An 18,630-nucleotide genomic window follows, 5' to 3' on the forward strand; every position below is an offset into this window, starting at 1 on the left:
CAGCAACCCAGAGAAACCCAACAGGAGCAAGCCTGGAGCGGGGGAACGCCAATATACACCGACACCATCACATGGCGGTGGAAATCTTGGCCAACCAGTGCCTCAGCAGCCACTCGAAGGCGTCTGGCAGATTTTCACGACACAGGAGGAAACACACGGGTTGCGGTTCGTTCCCTCATTTCCCCTGTTCAGTCCTGGCAGCCGAAGCAGGAGCCCAACGGAACAGCCCCTGGCAGCAGTTCGCTGCCCTGCCCAGCGTCCCCTCACCGGTTTGGGGGACTCCTCTAACAAACTGCAGCACTGGAGCTGCAGGGAAGAGGAAACGTTTCAGAGAACACAGAGGAGAGCAGATTTAGCAGCAGGAAGAGAGCTGGAAACAGAAGGGAGCCTTTGAGGAGCTGGGCTGATGGAGAGAGATGGAAAAATTATGTAAAGTAAGAAAATACATACGGAGCTTGCAGGCTGCAAGCCCGGAGGGGGACGATGTGTCTGATAGAAGAAGAGCCTTTGATTTCTCTCCTCTTCCCCAAGTTCTCCACATTAACATTTCAAATGTTAACAATTTCAAAACATTAGTGTTCTGAAGAGGGGAGAGCATCTCCCTTACAGACCCCAGACACTGCCCAGGAACAGGCAGCTGTGCCCCGCAGCTTCCCCTCGCCCCAGCAGTGCCCACGCCAGCCCCAGCCCCCCGCCGCTCCCACTGCCGGGGGGCTCAGCCAGTCCCCCCACAGCTACCCCCCGGTCCCCACGGATGGATGGGATGGCTGGTCCCCTTCTCCAAGTAACTCCCCAACTACTCGGAGAGTTGGCGAGAGCCTTTATGTAACTGCGACGCAGGAGCCTCGCGCACCGAATCCCAGAACTGTCATCGCAGCCTTTGCAAACCCATTTTTACCTCCCTAAGTGTGGCTCATCAGCGGCGAACACGAAAGCTGCAAACCCACTATGTTAACTTGGGACTGCTTAGCAGGGAGAAGCAGAAGTAGAGCAGACCCGAGCAGACGCTGAACAAACATCCCGACAAAGCCACAGGACCGACGACGACGACGACGACAGCTTCAGATGCTTGCAAGCAGAGCAGCGAGGCCCTGAAGCTGTACGGTGACTCGTAATCTCGTCCCACTTCTTAACGAAGCTGACGACAGGTGAAAATGGCTGGAGGAAAAAGGGAAAGTATCTGTACACCTGTCACAGCTGCTCAAGCCAGCGAGGAAATTAAAAGCCCTTGGGTAAAATCTAAATATATATCTGCAAGGGAAGCACGAAAAGTCTTCGGGCAGAGCACAGCAATCAGGCAGGGCCCAGTCACTTTTCCAGGTGAGTACATAACAGGGTCACCAGCCGCTTCCCAGGATTTAATGAGTCCGGCGCCAGGGTCCCCAGCCAGGCAGAGCTGGCAGCCGGTGCCAGCAGTGCTGCCCAGAGCGTGAGTCAGCCCTGGCGCTGCGCAGGGAGGCAGAGCCATGCGGTGAGCGGGGAGGAAGGCAGCGATGCTGAGGGAAGCCAGCCAGGAGGAGCAGGGGGCTCCTGGGACCCCCTGGGCACCGGGCTCAGGGCAGGCACAGCTGCTTCCCTGGGCACAAGCAGGACAGGTGACCACCATCACTGCCAGTAGCTGCAATTTGCTGCCTCCTACTCATAATGATTGTCACACTATAGATGTTTATTACTCCAAGTATTTGTGCAGAACTTTCCCCCAGGAATCTGCAAACACCTTGTGCACACCCCTGGGGACCAGTCGCAGGAGGAGCGGGGACGGAGAGGTCCCACACCCCAGCTCTCAGGCAGGAGGAGGCACTGCGCCCATGTCACATTGGCATCATTCCTGGGGTAGTTCTGTAACTCCCCTCCAGCCTTTCCGAAGGACGGAGTGCCGCGGATGCCCTCCGAGGGCAGGACCTCCTCGTGCTCCCTCCTGCTGCGGGTGGCTGAGCCGAGGCCCCAAGAATCATAGAATCATAGAATGGTTAGGGCTGGAAGGGACCTTCAAAGGTCATCTAGTCCAACCCCCCTGCAAGGAACAGGGATATCTCCAACTAGATCAGGTTGCTCAGGGCCTTGTCCAACCTGGCCTTGAACGTCTCCAGGGATGGAGCATCCACCACCTCTCCGGGCAACCTGTTCCAGTGTTCTACAACTCTCATGGTAAAAAATTTTTTCCTAATATCCAATCTGAATCTACCTCCCTCTATTTTAAAACCATTACCCCTTGTCCTATCACAACTGGCCCTCCTGAACAGCCTCTCCCCATCTTTCTTGTAGGCCCCCTTGAGGTACTAGAAGACCACTATAAGGTCACCCTGGAGCCTCCTCTTCTCCAGGCTGAACAGCCTCAACTCTTTCAGCCTGTAAGAAAGGCGAGGGATGCTCCGAGCAGCCTCGGCCAGCGGCTCAGGGCAGGACGGACAACAGCAGCACACTCAACCCTGGCTCCTGCGGCACATCATCCAACAACACTCCGCTCCGCGGGACACTCGCTCCCCCGGGACTCATCCCAGCTTTTCCCAGGGGATACGAGAGGCAACAAGAGCTGAAAAGGCACCTCGTGCCTCCCCACGCACCCTTCGAGCGCTCGCTATTTCCAGCCCGGCGGCGAAGTGCCTCCAGGAGCCGGTGACGCTCCGGACGGAGACATCCGACGGCGGTTGCGGAGGTGGGAGGCGCAGGCAGGTCGTTTGCTGCTGCAAACCGCCGCGCAAAGCTCTCTGGCAGAGCTCGCCAGGAAGCAATGGCACAGAGGCTTCCAAAATGCCAGAGGGATCCCTACTTTGTAGTTTCAGAGGACTCCGAGCCTTTTCTGCACGACGTTTTTGTGGCAACTTCTGTACTAAAGTATTAGAATTCTAATGAAATGATCTGTTAAACTGCAAAGCAGTGCTTACTTATTAAATGGTTCTAAGAGTTTGTGCTTAAAATGCGGAGAATTTTAGCAGCTAAAAACCTTAAAACATTTTTTTCTTTTTTTTTTTTTTTTTTAAAGATGAACCTTCAAAGAAGAAACTTAGGCTTTAGGGCTCTCCATCAGCTCTGCCAACTGTGTCTCATGGTAATAAAATTTTCTTCCCTCCCCAGGGTCACTGGTACCATTTGCCATATATTTTCCGTTTCTGTCACTGTTCATTTTATAATACATTATATAAGACAGAGAAAATGGCACGGCTGTATAAAGAGAACTTCACAATGTGCTGCAGAAATGAGACATGAACTCCATGGAGTCTATGACAGCCTCATCATGTGTGGGAAGGACTAGAACAAGGGGTTGTACCCGACCATTGATCTTTAAGTACGTTTCTTATTTTAACTTGAATGAGAAGAATTTGCTTACCAATCAATAGCGTGCTGCAGCCGAAAGTTCTGCCGTGCAAGAGGAGCCCCTGCCAGCCCGGGATGTGCAATGGCCAAGTCACAGCTCCAGCTGTGCCCGGATGCTGTCAGGGATCTGACGAACAGGGTCTCTCTGTTTCCACACTCAGCCAAAAGCAGGGCTCAGAACCAAGAAGCTCAAAGGAGAAGAATGCTTTCCCATGCAACGCTGAGGCCATGTGAACCACCATCACGAACAGGCACCGTGTTCCTAAAAACCATCAACACAGCGTTTAGGCGATGGCGAAGGTCTTTCACAATGTCGGGTATCCACACACTGTGTGTACTCTGAAAGGAAGGAGTACAACACGCAGATGACAGCGTTAAACCCAGTGTAAGAGGTCCCAGGGGCCTCTTCTGCACACAAAAAAAAGCCCTGAAATTCTCCCCAAAGGAGATGAGCGCTGCTGTACGCGTGCAAGAGCTGCGCTGCCTTCTGCTGAGCACGCCGGCCGAGAGAAAGGTGAGCTAAAGCCATGGAAAGGGATTTTTAAGCCAGGTTATTACACAACAACGGTCTTATCTGCTTGTCAGCTTCTGGTTTGACTCCCATGACCAAATCATCTGCAGGGAAGGGAATATCCGCCCCAGGAGTCGGTCGTCTGACAGCAGGTGCTATTTCACGGCTGCCGGGTCTCGACTGCCTCAGACGTTTAAAGGAAAAAGCACACTTCAAAAAAAAAAAGTCTTGGCCTGGTCTCCTTTCTCAGATAAGGACACGCAAAAATAAAAAGAAACAGGCTCCAATTTTTTACACAGTGCCTCCTTGAAGACCAAACTGCAAACACCATCTCCATTTATATTCATTCTGGCCAGGCAGAAGCTTTTAGGAAGAAAGATTGTTTAATAAACAGACATTTAGAAGTGTCTGATCTTGGAGCCTCGTCATCTGGAGAAGAGTCCATTAAACCAAGTGAGAAACTCTCTGATCATTAAGGGTACTTAATGGGATCAAGATTAAATTATATCATGATTGTGTTAATAACTGCACCAGTAGGTTCAGTTGTACTCCCTTCTCTCCCTAAGATCTGGTAGTGGGAAACAGGGAAGCTTAGAGGGGGAAAAAAGGCCTTAAAGGCTGGAATAATTGTTCCAGCTCTCAAAGGTTGCTCAAGAAAAGCAGCCATCGGACACCAAAGTGGATCTCAGTGTTCAACCTGCACGTTGCAGCCAGAGCAGAAGACACTTTCCCTCCTCTACGTACCATCACAGGGCATTAGGCAGGCACATGGCCTTGCTGTGCCAACGATGGTTTTGGATTGACTTAATTAACCTTTTGGGCTAAACCTGAACCAGCAGCACAGCTCTGCCAGCTGGGACTCCTTCATGAAGCTCTACAAGGCACGTCCCCAGCACTGGAGAACAAGCTTTGGGGTTTGATAGTTGGGCTTTGCTCTTTTTCATATTGTTTGGTTGGGTTTTCAACTCGCACCGTTGGGAAGGCATCCATCCCTCATACATGTGAAATGTGTCTTGGGCACGTCTGTAAGCAGAAATATTTGTACTGCTGAACCCTGGAAGGCTGAACATTTCTTAGCCACAGAGCACTGTATCCGGCAATAAAACGCATTTACAAGTTCTTAGCAAGAAAGAAATATCACCCATTAGAGACCATAACAAGAGCTGACTAGAAATTGTTTTTCCTCTCGATTTTAGCACAATAGCTGCTGGCCATAAACCTCTTCAGCAGCACCGGGCAGTTCTAAGTGCAGATACTGTGTGGGAAGAATCCAAACAGAGTGACAATATTGAGCTTTAAAAGCACTTTGGAGAAAAGACGAAAAGGAACAATTGTTGAATGTCAGCTCTGGAAGAGTCCGATGGGACGTAATGGCTCTTCGTGTCACCGTCTCTTCACCATGTAACACTTCCAGTGACCCAAGAGATGACTAACTCCTGCAGTAGAGCCTTCCAGCCCATGGCAATCCCTGTATAACAGCTCTGAGATGGCAACTTGAGAGATCTCCACCCTGGAATTAGACTATAAAGTCTTTCTCCACATGGGAAAACCCAATTTACCAAGCTGGAACTGATGCCATGTGTACAGGTCTTGAGGAACTTCAGACAAGTGGGGATGAAAGGGTATATGGAGAAGACAAACGTCCCCTTTCTCGCTTGCATGCCGGCACGTGGGCGAGCACACTCATGCACGTCTGTGCGTGTGAGCGCCTCGGGAAGGGTATGTCCCTATGCCAGAGAGGTGGAGCTGCTCCGGATGACTAGAAAGACCAATCTCAAGTCATCTGAAGTGGGAACTGAAGTGTCAGAGAAGGCCTTCGCTCTCCGCAGTGTGGGTGTTATTGCATCAAACTGTAATGAAGCAAATCCATCTCCAAAATCCAAGCTCAAGAACAGTGACTAAATAGCTTCCTCGAATAAATGTCTTTCCAGAGACCAGCTGTAACTTCTTGCTGAGAAATACGGTCACCACCTAATACCCGATTCTGTCCTTGAACAAACAACATGACTGTGCATTAGAAATACCAAACTAAATTAGCACACTGGTATCCATGCCAATTATTTCAATTAATCCCTCTTCTAATAACCATTTACTACCCGTTTTATTAAATTAGAAATTTTTCAAACAATACTCCCATACGGAGCTATTAGCCCAGATGTAATTACGCACTTCACACGTTGACGTGTGGACACCGGGCAAATGAGTTTCATTCGGTCTCTGCAGCTCTCCCCAGCCCCAGCCATGCAATCACACCCGTAGTTGGTCTGAAAGGAAAAGTTTTAGACTGTGTTTTAGCTTTGAAACAACTGCCTTTAGCACCCATCTGCAGGAAACCTTTCTGCTCAAGCTTTTTTTGCTCGCATACAAAATTGCACACTGCACGCAGTAAGAAGGCCACTTCCAAATTAAATAGCTCCAGGGGATTAATTAAGGTTTTCAAAATAATGCAGCGCGGCTTGGCCAGATGCTTCTGTCCTAACGGTAACAGCTACAAGACCAACTCAGCTGAACCAGCAGAAGACTTGAGACAATCTCTAAACCGAGAGCGTTGGCTTCCTCTGTGCCCGCAGCGGAGCACAAGCTGCCCGATCTCTCCGGTAAAAACAGAGTCACCGCGTCGGGAGCAGCGACGAACGGCAGCGCTGGCTGAGCCCCAGCTACCCCAGCGCTGGGAAAAATGAAGTCACCGGAGCTGGGCGGCCAAGCCGCGCTCATCAGACGGTGGCATCTGCGTCTCGCTGGAGCTGCTCGTCTGGCATCGCCCCTGCCCGGTCCCGGCTCAGCGCAGAGGGGAAGGAGGTGAGACCCTCCCACCGCCTGCAGAGCAAGGCTCTGGGTTCCCGAGCCGCGCGGGGTGAGGTTCAGCGGCTGCTTCTTGCTAAAACCCGGAGAGAAGTCAAGGGAGCAAAAAAAAAACCCCAAAGAGAAGGCAGAGGTGGTGGCTCAGGTGTGGGCAGAGGCTGGCATCCCCCCGCCCAGGAGGGTCGGTGATGCCCTGCCCACCCCATGCCCACGGCTCCCGCCTGCAGCTCCGTGCATGCCGGAGCGGGATGCCGGCTGCTCCGAGGAGCCCTCCTTCCATGAGGCTCAGGGGGGGAAAAACACCCACTTTTGGCAAAGGCCTGCCTGGCTCGTAAACATTTCGCTGGTGGATTTTTTTGCTGCTTTCTGACAGGATAACACATTCCTCTGCGATGTCACTCCTGCCCACGGGATGGCAAGGTCTCAAGCTGACATTTGCTAAACATCTCCGCCACCTGCTCCCCAGAAACGTTCCTCTCTCCTAGACAGAGGAGACATTTTTCCTGACGGCTCCTGCCACCAGGGAGCCGACGCGTGCCCTGCCACCAACCCGCCGCGTCTGTGCTTCGTGCTCTCGCTGCTGCCTGGCACCCAGCAGCGGTGCGGGGCTCGCAGGGCACTGACCCACAGCCAGGGCTGGCAGAGGGCTGGTCAGAGCAAAGCACGGCATTTGGAAAGTCCAATTCCCGAATAAATCCGCTTGTCTCGATCCGAAGTCAGAAACCGATTGCAGCAAAGCTCAACCCAAGCAACGGCTTCGCTCCCAGTCACCACCGGCGTACCGGGAACGGATAGGAACCATGCGGAAAGGCTCGATGACTCTACCCACAGCCCAACAAGTAACTGCTCCCTGCCGAAAGGTAGCTGCTAAATTTGTAAAGCAGCACTCCCGTGGGAGCCTGCGTGGGCTGCAGGAAGCGCGGCACAGTCACTAATCCAAACACAGCCGCCGGAGCACCGGCGCTCGCTCCGCAGCCTCCCCACCGCACTCCCCCGCGGGTCCTTCCCGAAGGCGCCACGGAGCTGCTGCCGCAATGGGGTTGTTCAGCCCAGCGTGAGGGACTCGCCACAGCCCCCGGCAAACCGGGACCAGGAGACACCCAAAGGAGCAATCGGCACACAAGGAGGGGGGGGATGCCACCTGCAGATCCACAGTTAACTCCAAGAGTCTCAGGACCTGCAGAGAAGAGGATGACAGCACCTTCCTCAAGACCCTCGCAGGTCCCCAGGCAGGATCAGGCCGTGAGGAGGATGTCAGCCTTCAGCCTCAGCTGAGCTGCTGCCAGGACAGGAGACACGGACATACCCACACAGGCAGCGCGTCCGGCAGCTCACGTGCAAACTCGCCACACCAGCTTCATGCACAGCTACAACCAAAAGCCAGAAGACAGGTGACAGCGAAGAGTCTGGGAGAGACCAATAAAATCACAATTTTGCCCTGGGCTTGGGGAGTTTTGCTGGGCAGGAGTCATGTTGGTGGTGTCCTCAAGAGGGCTCTACCACTGTGCTATGAGAGCAGCTGCAAAAATCATCGGAGACAAAGAAAATGTTGACAGCAGTAGACATGAAATCTGGCTCAGTAAACCGACGGCAGCGGGCACGGAGCGAGGGGTGGGCACAGAGTGAGGGGTGGGCATGCAGTGAGGGTCAGACACAGAGCGGAGGGTAGACACAGAGCGGGGGTCAGACACCGGGCAGCGCCACGTGGGTCAGGGGAGTGATGCCACAGGGATGAGAAAGCAGCTTGTGTCCGAGATGGACACCCCCAAGCAACAGAATGGGGTTTGCATCAGCCACAGCAACACCTGCGCTCTTCTCCATCAGTCCCCTGCAACGCCCAACACCCCGTCCAGGGACACCAGTCCCTCCCCAGGCAGCAGAAGGCTGCGCCGTGACTCCACTTCCCAACAAAGGTCTATCTTTAGGAAGAAGACATAAGCAAGATGATGCAGTTGTGGCCCTGGTGCAAGTCCAAAGAGGCAAAGCCCACTCGAAGCTCCTGGAGTTCTTCCAGAAAGCCGTGGATGGCCCTTGCAGAGCACATGTGCCCTCTGCACCAAATGTCTGATGGAGTTTTACAACAGAACATAACTCTTTAAAATGCTTGCAGACTAACGTAACGGTTGCAAAGCATTGCTTCACCCACCATTACAGGTTTCCTGCTTGAAGGGACAAGTTTTCAGAGCTTGAGAGATTTGGAAAACATGCCATTTTTTTTACTTTAATCTACTAATAACGTGCTAACATCCACAACCTATCTGTTCCACCAAGACTTAAGCCCTGAATTTCAGCTCTTTCACCATGAACTCCTTCCTTATCAATTATTTATTGTCTAGAATAATTGAAGAGGGGATGCTGAAGCCTAGCCAGGGAACCCACAACCCTGGAAACCTCCTCCCAGCCCTCTGGCTATGCAAGAGAGATTTTAAGACACTCACAATAAGGTTGCTGGGACAGGACAGGAGAGCAGAGACTGCTGTTCCCCACAGACCTTCACCCCCAGGGACCTGTGTTCTCCAGCACGTTGGACCTTGATCATCTCCCCGCAGTAAAACAGCCAGCCGTGAATTTGCTAAAATGGCAACTAAATGCTCCACAAAGAAAGGAAATAAGGTCATGATGGCAGATGAAATTCAACAGTATCGTTTTATACCAAGCGTCATGAAGCAATGTCATGAAAACTCTGAACTCTCTGAAAGATAAACACTGGAAGGTAAAATTATTTTTATTGCAGCAATGCAGCAAATTAATAGGCTGATAATAGAAGAAATCTCCAGGTTCAGGGACTCGGATGCTGGTGTGGCTTAGCCTTGTGCTGCCCAGCGATCTGCCCTGCCAACCCTTCCTGGGCAAACCGTGGCCAGCACAGCTCTGCAGGGAGCTGGCAAGAGTTGTACAGGGCCCGTATGACCCATCGACTGAGCTGTCAGTCAGGAGGAAGAGGAGGTATTTTCTTTGCAAATTAATACCTGTGCCTTTGCTGCGGATCCAAGCAAGTGCCAGCGGAGCAGAAGCAAAGGCAGCACGGCAAGGAAAGCCGCACTGGCTGGAGGGCTTCAGCAGGCAACGTGTCCACGTTTGTCTTGATAAGCAGAGTTGAAAACAGCAGACAATAAAGAATTAATTCTCTCTATCAGTGGAACTTCTCAGAAACAGAGATGTTTTGATTCAAATTTCAGGCCTTTTATTCCTCTCTAAACCCCTGCTGCAGACTCTAGCATGGAATGATGTCTCTGAGACACTATGCCCTACAGGAGAACGTATGGCGGGGATTTACCAACCGATTTATTTAAGCTCTGCTTGTGATCTCTTTACCATGACCACACAGGGGCTGTGAGTGAGCAGCTCACACCCAACCGGAGTCGGCGTCAGGACAGGACCAGCTGCCTAAGGCAGCGATGGCACAGCAGGACTCGAGTCCCACCTCCCCCGAGGGAGCGAGCAGGAGAAGCCTGAGCTCCGACGCTCCCTACACGCCGTCAGCCACTGAACAGGCTGTGCAGAGGGAAAGGCATGAGCACCACCTTCAGAACAGCAATAAATTATTTCCCTCGGGTACAAAGATGCAACTGCGATGAGATAAAGCAGTGGGAAAACATAGCAGAAAAATTTAATGCATTCTCTGCAATTACAGCTACAGCTGCCAAGTTGTTTCTCATACTGTCACCACGGCGGCGGTGACAGCTCCGGTCTCAGCCTGACCTTCCACCCGCGCCGAAGCCAACAGTGATGCTCCCATCGACTTCTGCAGACACAGGGCTTTGCTGCCATGACAAGTATCACCGTTTCTTCACCAGATCTGCGGCACAGATTCACATTCACGATCCTTCTCTGGTGCAAAAGGGACCCACGTCCCTTGTAGATCTGTGCCAACATCTTACATGCAACCAAGCTCCTTCCACTGGCTCGCAGGTCATTTCTGTTCTCTGCTCTTTACCAGCTAATTTAAGCAGTGTCCATTCGAGCACAGAAGCTCCAAGAAGCCCCAGGCAGAAAGGTGCACCAGGCCCACACACAGCTGGAGCAACTGGCAATGACCCCACCAGGCTTCAGTCTTGCGCCAAGGACATGGGGAAGGAGATTCGCCCTGGTTAACCATGGCAGGATCCAAGACTCCAACATTTTTCATGCCAGCTGCGCTCTGTTTCATAGAATCATAGACTGGTTTGGGTTGGAAGGGACCTTAAAAATCATCTAGTTCCAACACCCCTGCCATGGGCAGGGACACCTTCCACTACACCAGGTTGCTCCAAGCCTCATCCAACCTGGCCTTGAACACTTCCAGGGATGGGGCAGTCACAAATTCTTGGGCAACCTGTTCCAGTGCCTCACCACTCTCATTGCAAAAAATTTCTTCCTTAGATCTAATTGAAATCTCCCCTCTTTCAGTTTAAAGCCATTGTCCCTTGTCCTGTCTCTACACGCCTTTGTCAGAAGTCCCTCTCCAGCTTTCCTGTAGCCCCTTTAAGCACTGGAAGGCTGCAATAAGATCACCCCAGAGCCTTCTCTTCTCCAGGCTGAACAGCCCCAACTCTCTCAGTCTGTCTTCATAGCAGAGGTGCTCCAGCCCTCGCATCATCTTCGTGGTCTCCTCTGGAGGAAAATTTACAATTAAGATATTCCATGTATCCTGTACAACTGCTCAAGAGGAGTAAAAACGTTTGTTTTGCCAGCGTGTTCATTCTTCCTTCAGTAAGGTTAACATTCACCACCGAGGAGCTCCCCTGACAGCGTCCCCACCTCACAGAGCACTGGAGACCCAGCACTCGCTGTTGGGCTGTGGGGGCTGTCGCTCCTGCCCATGGCCCTGCCCTTCCCCATTGCTCTCACACACAACATGAGCCAGAAACACGGATCCTCAGCTGGTGTAAGGCTCTGCTGGGACTACTCCCACCGCTCAGCAGGGACATGGCCCTCTGCCACCCTTGCTCACGCCTTCCCCTCCACTTGGACACGCACTCTCAGGTAACTCGAGATGCTACATCTTCCCTTCCAAGCCCATCCTCCCAATAAACTGAACAGAAAACAAAGTGAAAGTAAATAAACAAAAAAAATACACCAGGGAAGGATGGGAATTTGAGCCCATGGTGTTAAATTGCACTAAATAACTGAAAATCAATGTTGTTCTTCCTTTTCATCAGGGCACAGCTGAACATACTGCAGCACCCCAGGGACACCTCCACTCGTTCCACCAGACTGCTCCGCGCATTTGCTTTTATTACTAGCAAGGGTCCGTTACTGACCGTAAAAGCAATATCCCTGAAAAGAGTAATGACCTTTTTTTATAAAATAATATATATAATTACAAGAGAAGTGCATTTCTTCTCTTAACTCTATTACTTTCATAACTTTCCTAATATTCCTGCTGATGTCCAGGGGTTCCTGCCTTAAGATGAATACTCAAAAACACACCAACAGCTAGCAGGAAATATCCATTAAAAAAACTCCAAACAGCACTTCAATTAAGACACCACGTTAGCGATCATCACTGCAGCCTTTCAGAACAACTGAAAAAGCAAATCGCAATTAAGAACGCTATCTAGCATTAAAAGAAAAAAAATCTACAAACGCAAGAAAACCCAAATCCTTTTCATAAAGCTGCCCCAGGCTTCCAACACGCTCTTCACTCCGGTGTGTCCCGTCTGGAGCCGGGCTAAGGAATCCAGTGGCAATGTATGTTGATTTTGCCTCTGTTGAGGGAGAGGTCCTGCTGCAGCCACCCTTGCTGGAGAGGACCCGGCCACCCAGGACAAGAAGCACGACACAAGAAGCAGGACACCCAAGCAAGAAGCTTGCGCTCTGTCGTTACTCCTCCCTGTGAGGCAGCAAACGGGACCGGCGGCAGATTTAAGTAGAGCAACACCCTGCCCCAGGTGCTTTATCCCTACACTACTATATGATCTGCTAGTCCAGACCTAAGGCATCGTGCTCCAGAAGAGCCATGTCGGATGTCTGGTGGCCTGGGATGCCCCTGCCCACTCATTCAGAGAGCTGGAATAAGTCCCGTTGGAGGAGTGCAGTGTGTCCGGTCTGCCCCCCGCAAGCTCTGGTGCTCCTGGCCGGCAGCTTCTCCAACAACTTAAATGGCACCCAGGGACTGAATTCGGTCTTGTCCACAGCCTTGGCTGACACAGCGGAGCTGTGGGCATCTCCTTTGGAATGAGCTACACCAGCACATGTCACCTGCCCGACTTGCCGTGCTGCCTGACTCAGGAGCAGGAACCCACGCGGAGCAGCCGTCGCTCCAACCAGGAGCAGGGTCACTGCCACAGGCTGGTGAGCAGTCAGGAGCAGACACTTGTGTACCCTCAGACAGAAACCTTCTGACAAAGCATTGACTCAGGAAAACAGCCTAATCCAACTAATAAATGTTTTGATTTTGCTTTGCCAGGTGGCAAAAGCAGAGGAGGAGCGATTCAATTGAAGCGGTCACACGGGCCCTCCTAAGCTTCTGTTTGAGATCCCACCAGCTTCACCAGCGTTATTTATTACCGAGTTTGGAGCTGGGCTCAGGCACTGCAACTGAGACTGAGTCAGCCCTTGAGACATTCTGCAGGCAGGGCTGGTGGGAGGCTGGGTCTCAATGCTCTTGTTGAGGGAACGGGTATTAGACAATAAATACCTTCATTCTGCCTTCACAAGCAAGAGATCAAACCCTGGGAGATGAAGAGTCTTCACCAGAGGAATTCTGTGGCACACGGGATCTCCTAAATCCAGGTACAAACCTTCACAAGCACAGACGGTACAGCCTGACCAGACATGGTAGTCCAGAACCTAAAGTATTGGCCACTACCTCACCATCACAGAAATAAATGGCTCTAACTTCTGGGTACAAACTGGAATTTTCTAATTAGCATCTACATCTTCCAAACAAAATGAGAGAAATTGCCCATTAAATCAAATGGCAATGAAGTGGGGATTCAGCCGCAGACGTATTCAAGGAACCTGACACAGGGACACAAAACTGCTCAGATCCATTAATGTAACGATGCATTTGACGAGGAAGTCACTTGGGGCATGTTAGCACGAAAGCTGCAAGGACGAGATCCTACAAGCCTGATATTTCAGCACTCCAGTTTGCTTGCGCCACGTATAATCCAGCCTATGATTTAGAGCCATCTCCTAGTGACAAATTGAAGTGACAAAGACCAGATAGATACAGAAGTTTTCAAAATCTATTTAACCTGTAAGTAGAAACTTAAAAGAGCTCGCCCCAGTTGTTGAAAGCCTCTCTTTTCTCGGTTATGCAACATCTGAAAAAATCTTTGATCTGAAACAGGAGATGTTAAAATTTTTATAGAGATGTTGCTGAATTCTTCTGCACAAGCAGCTTTTCCAAACAGCCTCATCCATCAAAATGATTCTTTGCTGATAATTAGCCTCAGAAAAATACACTTAATCAAAGTGACATCCGTTACTTCTTGCTACTGTAAATAGGACTGTGGCTTCTGACAACGATTTTCTGGAAAGTATTCAGACTATTTAAATTAGGCAACAACCAAGCTCCTAATGGCACTTCTCTGAGATACAGTTTAATTTTACTGATGGGCTTTTTTTACACATGCCCCAACCCAGTTGTCAGCACTGCCCGAGAAAAGAGAATGCAGGAGATCAAAAACTGCCAGTCAGGACAGCAAAGATCAAAGGGCTGCCACAGCTCACAGTATAAAACAATATTTATCAATTCAGCAGATGTGCTTTCTCAGCTGCCTTTAGTCACCAAATACTAGTATCAGTTTAGAACAGAAGCATTCCTTCCCCAGCCCACGCCTGCCACACCATGGGATGCTGCACTCAGCTCCTCTCCGGTCCACCAGCACCCCTCGCCCTGATCCTGCACGCAGGTGCCATCACACGGAGCATCCCCAGCCCCGGAGCAGCCACATGCCAAGCATGCCAACGGGCAGCCAGGCACAGGCAGGATCCGTGCCCCCGGTTCTTCACCTTCTTTTTGTTACAGGCTCAACATCTTAAACTCTGCCTTCAGTGTTCTATTCAGCAGCTCTGAATACTTTCCCGACAACAAAACATCAGTGAGATAAGGAATGCAATACTGCCAGAAGAGAGAACAGATCTCTTTTTCTTCTGATATTGACATTGACAGAACCTTCCAAAGAGAGGGAAAGAAACTTCTGAACCAGACAGGACTTATGCCAAACAACTGAGGCAATTTCCATGTTCCCAAAATGAATTTCCTCTCCCCAAGGGAAGAATTACCTCCCGGTCCCCAGAAGTCAGATTCATGCCCTGAGACAGCAGTTTGTACTCTCCGGAAATTCAGAGCTGAATGACAGTTAATCCTGTTTCTATAACCTAAAGACCTGCCTTGCAAAGCTGTCAAGCGTGGTATTTAAATACAGTTGCACCGCGTTCAGACACAGCTAAACCCAAAGTCTTCCAGATGCCTTGTGGCAGTGGGTTCCAAAGACGAGTAAGGTGATGCTGGAAGGAGCACGTCCATTTGACAACACCAGATTTGCCTGTCATTAGGCTTTTCTCTCTCTGTTGCACAAATCCATTTACCTCCCCCATTCCTCTTCAAGTCGGTCTTTTCCTATTTGCTTCCTGGCTGATTTATTACCATCCTCCACACAACATTCCAAGTATTATTTTAATTCTCCTGCCAGTCAGTCTACCCTCCAAAGAGTAAGCCCTGCTTACTTACACTGACTGTCTTCACCTTCCGCATTCTAAAAAGAAAAGTAAACTGGGAGCAGCCCATTTTACCTGTTCCACCCCATAGTCACTGATTAGTTCTTTCAGTTCCATGGATTATCTGGACACGCTCTCCTCCTGCCACACCACAGCTCTCTAATTATCTACTTGCTCCAGCGAGCTCTCATCTCCTCAAGCTCCAGCATGATCTCATTCTCTTACCTGAGTCCAGTGGTGGTGTCTCCTCAGCATCCTCGGTGATGAGGATGGTTTAATACATCTCTAACAAAAGTGGTCCTTATTCCCCAGAAGTACCAAAATGTGGATTCCCCTCCAGCCTCACATCCTTTCAGTCTGCTGCTGACCCCAGAAACCTCTCCACTTTCCGCAGCACACTACCATTCCAGGGCAGTTTTTCAAAGCAGATATTTGAGACGCTAATGCTTTTAGCATTGCTTTTGCAAATAAATGAGATATTTAGTGCAGTGTGTGTGTTCCTTCACTGTTACTTCCGTGAGCCCAACGAGCTCTATTTTACCATTCACAGTTCCCCATACTGTTGACGTGGGGGAATTTTCCTCAGCACATCCCTGTCAGTGCTGTAACAAACCACTTCAAAGTACATCCCTGAGCTGCTTAGTATTTATAAAGACAGCAAAACCAAAAAGGCTTTCTGCTTTTCTTCTGCTACCCTAAATCAGCTCCTTCTTCAGTTGGTTTGGAACTGACTAATCTATTGGCTGTAATTACTCCAGAGACCTTCCTTCATCTGTAACGTCCCAGTATCATGGATGACTCGGACTGAAACTGAGGCCTAACAGCAACGTTTTCAGAAGCCTACGGCAGTGGCTCACCTCAGCTCCCAGTGAAGTCAGAGGACTACACGTGAATAGCAGACGTGCTCATAGATTTGCATTCCCAAACACACTGTGAAGTTTTCAATATTTTCTAGATGAAGGAGAAAGTCAAACAACTAAAGATAGCGGCACAGAAAGCCAATGAAACTAAGGTATCGTGATAAATAAGGCTAATGAATTTGCCAAAATAATCCAGAGTATCTCCACACTAAAATCAAAGAGAAATTCTGAATCAGAAACACTCGACTCTAGATGAAGACGAAGATTAAGTGGTATATTGGTGAGATGCAGAAAAAACACACGATCTGCAGTTGTCATCTTCTGTATTTCAGATCCGTTCAAATACTTCAATACAAAAACTACTACAACTCTGAGCTCCAAACTTATCCAAACGAGCCATATCATAACCATTCTGAAATCCAGACATTTTCTGCATTGGAATTTCCAATCAGGCTCCCAGCTAATGCCATAAAACGACATTAATGTTTAAGTGCCTGTTAAGGAAAATTGAGCTTTAAAATCTTGAGGATCACAGACTCATTTTTGAGAAAGATCAATTCTTCTGCAGCTATAAAAGTTAGGAACACTTATTTAGAACATTTATAAATCCCACATTCTCAAACCCAGATTCCCCTATTTTTCTGTATGACGCTTGTACACGTGAAAAAAAAAGGAAACTATCTTTTAACACAGATGCACAAAAGCCTTGATGGAGGTGTACCAAATACACAGCAGCTACCAAAAGCCTAACTCACCAGCAACTGAAGGGTTTTTTCAACACAAGTTACAGTTCTCTCTGTTTACATCACACAATTAATTGGTAGGAAAAGATGACAATCTTACTGACTCCTCATTAGCACTGTAGCTCCTTGATTTTTATTGTATGAACAGAGCTGAGGGGAAGGTTGTTCTTGTTCCTCTTCATTTAACTGCTCTGCTCATGGAACTCACTTGCTGTTCATGGCATTCCTCCTTTTGCTTTACCTCACTCAATCTGGTAATAAATTCCTGCCAGTCAGACAGGAATAGCAGGCTTGGCGCTCAACCCATACAGGCCATTTCTCTAGACAGCCCAAGAAAGAGAGAGTTGTGCCTCATCCACAGTGGCTCTTTAGAGTCACTCTGCTCCCATCAGCATCCCCAGCTGCAAAGACAGCCTCTGAGAACAGTGCCCCCGGGTGAGCCTTACCTCCTAAATAAAGGTATGTGCTCAGCCCAAACACTGCATATGGCTTAACAGGGGGTTTCACCAGCTCCTCACCTCACCAACTGTATCTCCCACAGCTCCCAGACAGTGGTTCCTTTTCCTCCTCGCCCCCCTCTGATGGGACTCCCAGACACGGCAAGCCGCCCTACATACCCCCACATCTCAATGCCTGCTGGCCCAGTATACCCGCAGCTCCCAAAACCCAGCAGCGTTGGCATGTCCACCAGCCCCCACATTCCCGGTGCCCACTGTTCGAGCCATACCCGCACACGTCCCCACGGTCTCCACCCCAGCATAGCCACACACGTCCCAGTGCCCCCTCGCCCGGGCATGCCCACCGGTTCCCAGTGCCCGCGGACTCCGACTGCTCCCGCATCCCAGTGCCCGCACCCATCCCCGCCCGCCGAGGCCGCCGCGACAGGAACGGGCCGCCAGCACCGCGGACAGCTCCGCGCCCCGCGGCGATCAGCACCGCGGACAGCTCCGCGCCGGGCGATCAGCACCGCGGACAGCTCCGCGCCGGGCGGGGCTCGGCACCGCGGAGCGCTCCGCGCCCCCCCCGCGTGGGTGTCCCACTCGCAAGGGGGTGCGTGTGTGTGTGCCCCAAGTGTGTGTCCCCAAGCCCAGGTCTGTGTCCCTATCCCCGAGGGGTGTGTGTCTCCGGGTCCATATCCTCCTCCCGACCCCCCTCCCGGGGGGTGTGTGTCCCCGTGCCCCCCCCGCCCCGCCGCCTCCCCGGTGCGCCCCGAACCTGTCGTCGCTCTGGAAGGACTGGTCCCCCAGCAGCAGATCGCGGAAGCGGTACCGAGGCGGCAGGGGCAGCACCTCGGACTCCAGCTCCGTCATCTTCAGGGCGGCGATGTCCAGAATGACCCCGCTCTTGCGGCTCCCGCCGCTGTCCCCGCCGCCGCAGCCGCGGGGCGACGAAAGCCTGCGGGAGAGAAGGGGGCAGCGGCAATGGGGGGGGGGCGGGGGGGGGCCGCCCTGCCTTGCCCTGCCCGCCCCCGCCGCCCGCCCGCCCCCGCCCCAGCACCTCCCTCCGGGGCCGGCCCCGCGCAACCCGCACCCCGGCACGCACCGCCCGGTGCTGCCCCGAACCGCCGCCCCCCGCGCCGGGAGAGGCCGGTAGCCCGGCGGCTGCAATTACATTGCGGGGCAGGCGGCGGTGCCCCCCCTGCAGAGCGCTCCCCCCGGGGGCATGGGTGGCGAGGGGCTCCGGTGAGCTCAGGCGAGGGGCCGGCGGCGTGGGCACGGCGCGGGTCCCCCGGAGCGCCCCGCAGCCC

At 51.5% G+C, this 18,630-nt stretch overlaps 1 protein-coding gene across 4 annotated transcripts in view; it reads right to left on the reverse strand.

The window, feature by feature from the left end:
* The window catches only part of KCNT1 (potassium sodium-activated channel subfamily T member 1), a 77,684-nt gene that overhangs the window by 44,629 nt on the left and 14,425 nt on the right, over positions 1 to 18,630 (reverse strand). For 3 of the 4 annotated variants that reach the window (XM_086625082.1, XM_086625081.1, XM_086625080.1), the window contains exon 1: positions 18,099 to 18,193. In XM_086625082.1, the coding sequence (XP_086481208.1) occupies positions 18,099 to 18,193 (95 nt within the window). Of the gene's footprint in view, positions 1 to 18,098; positions 18,279 to 18,630 lie in introns of those variants that run through there. The other variant, XM_086625079.1, reaches the window with a different exon arrangement.

Source organism: Tauraco erythrolophus, chromosome 22 (genome assembly GCF_009769465.1).
Source record: "Tauraco erythrolophus isolate bTauEry1 chromosome 22, bTauEry1.pri, whole genome shotgun sequence".
Taxonomy (NCBI): Eukaryota; Metazoa; Chordata; class Aves; order Musophagiformes; family Musophagidae; genus Tauraco; species Tauraco erythrolophus.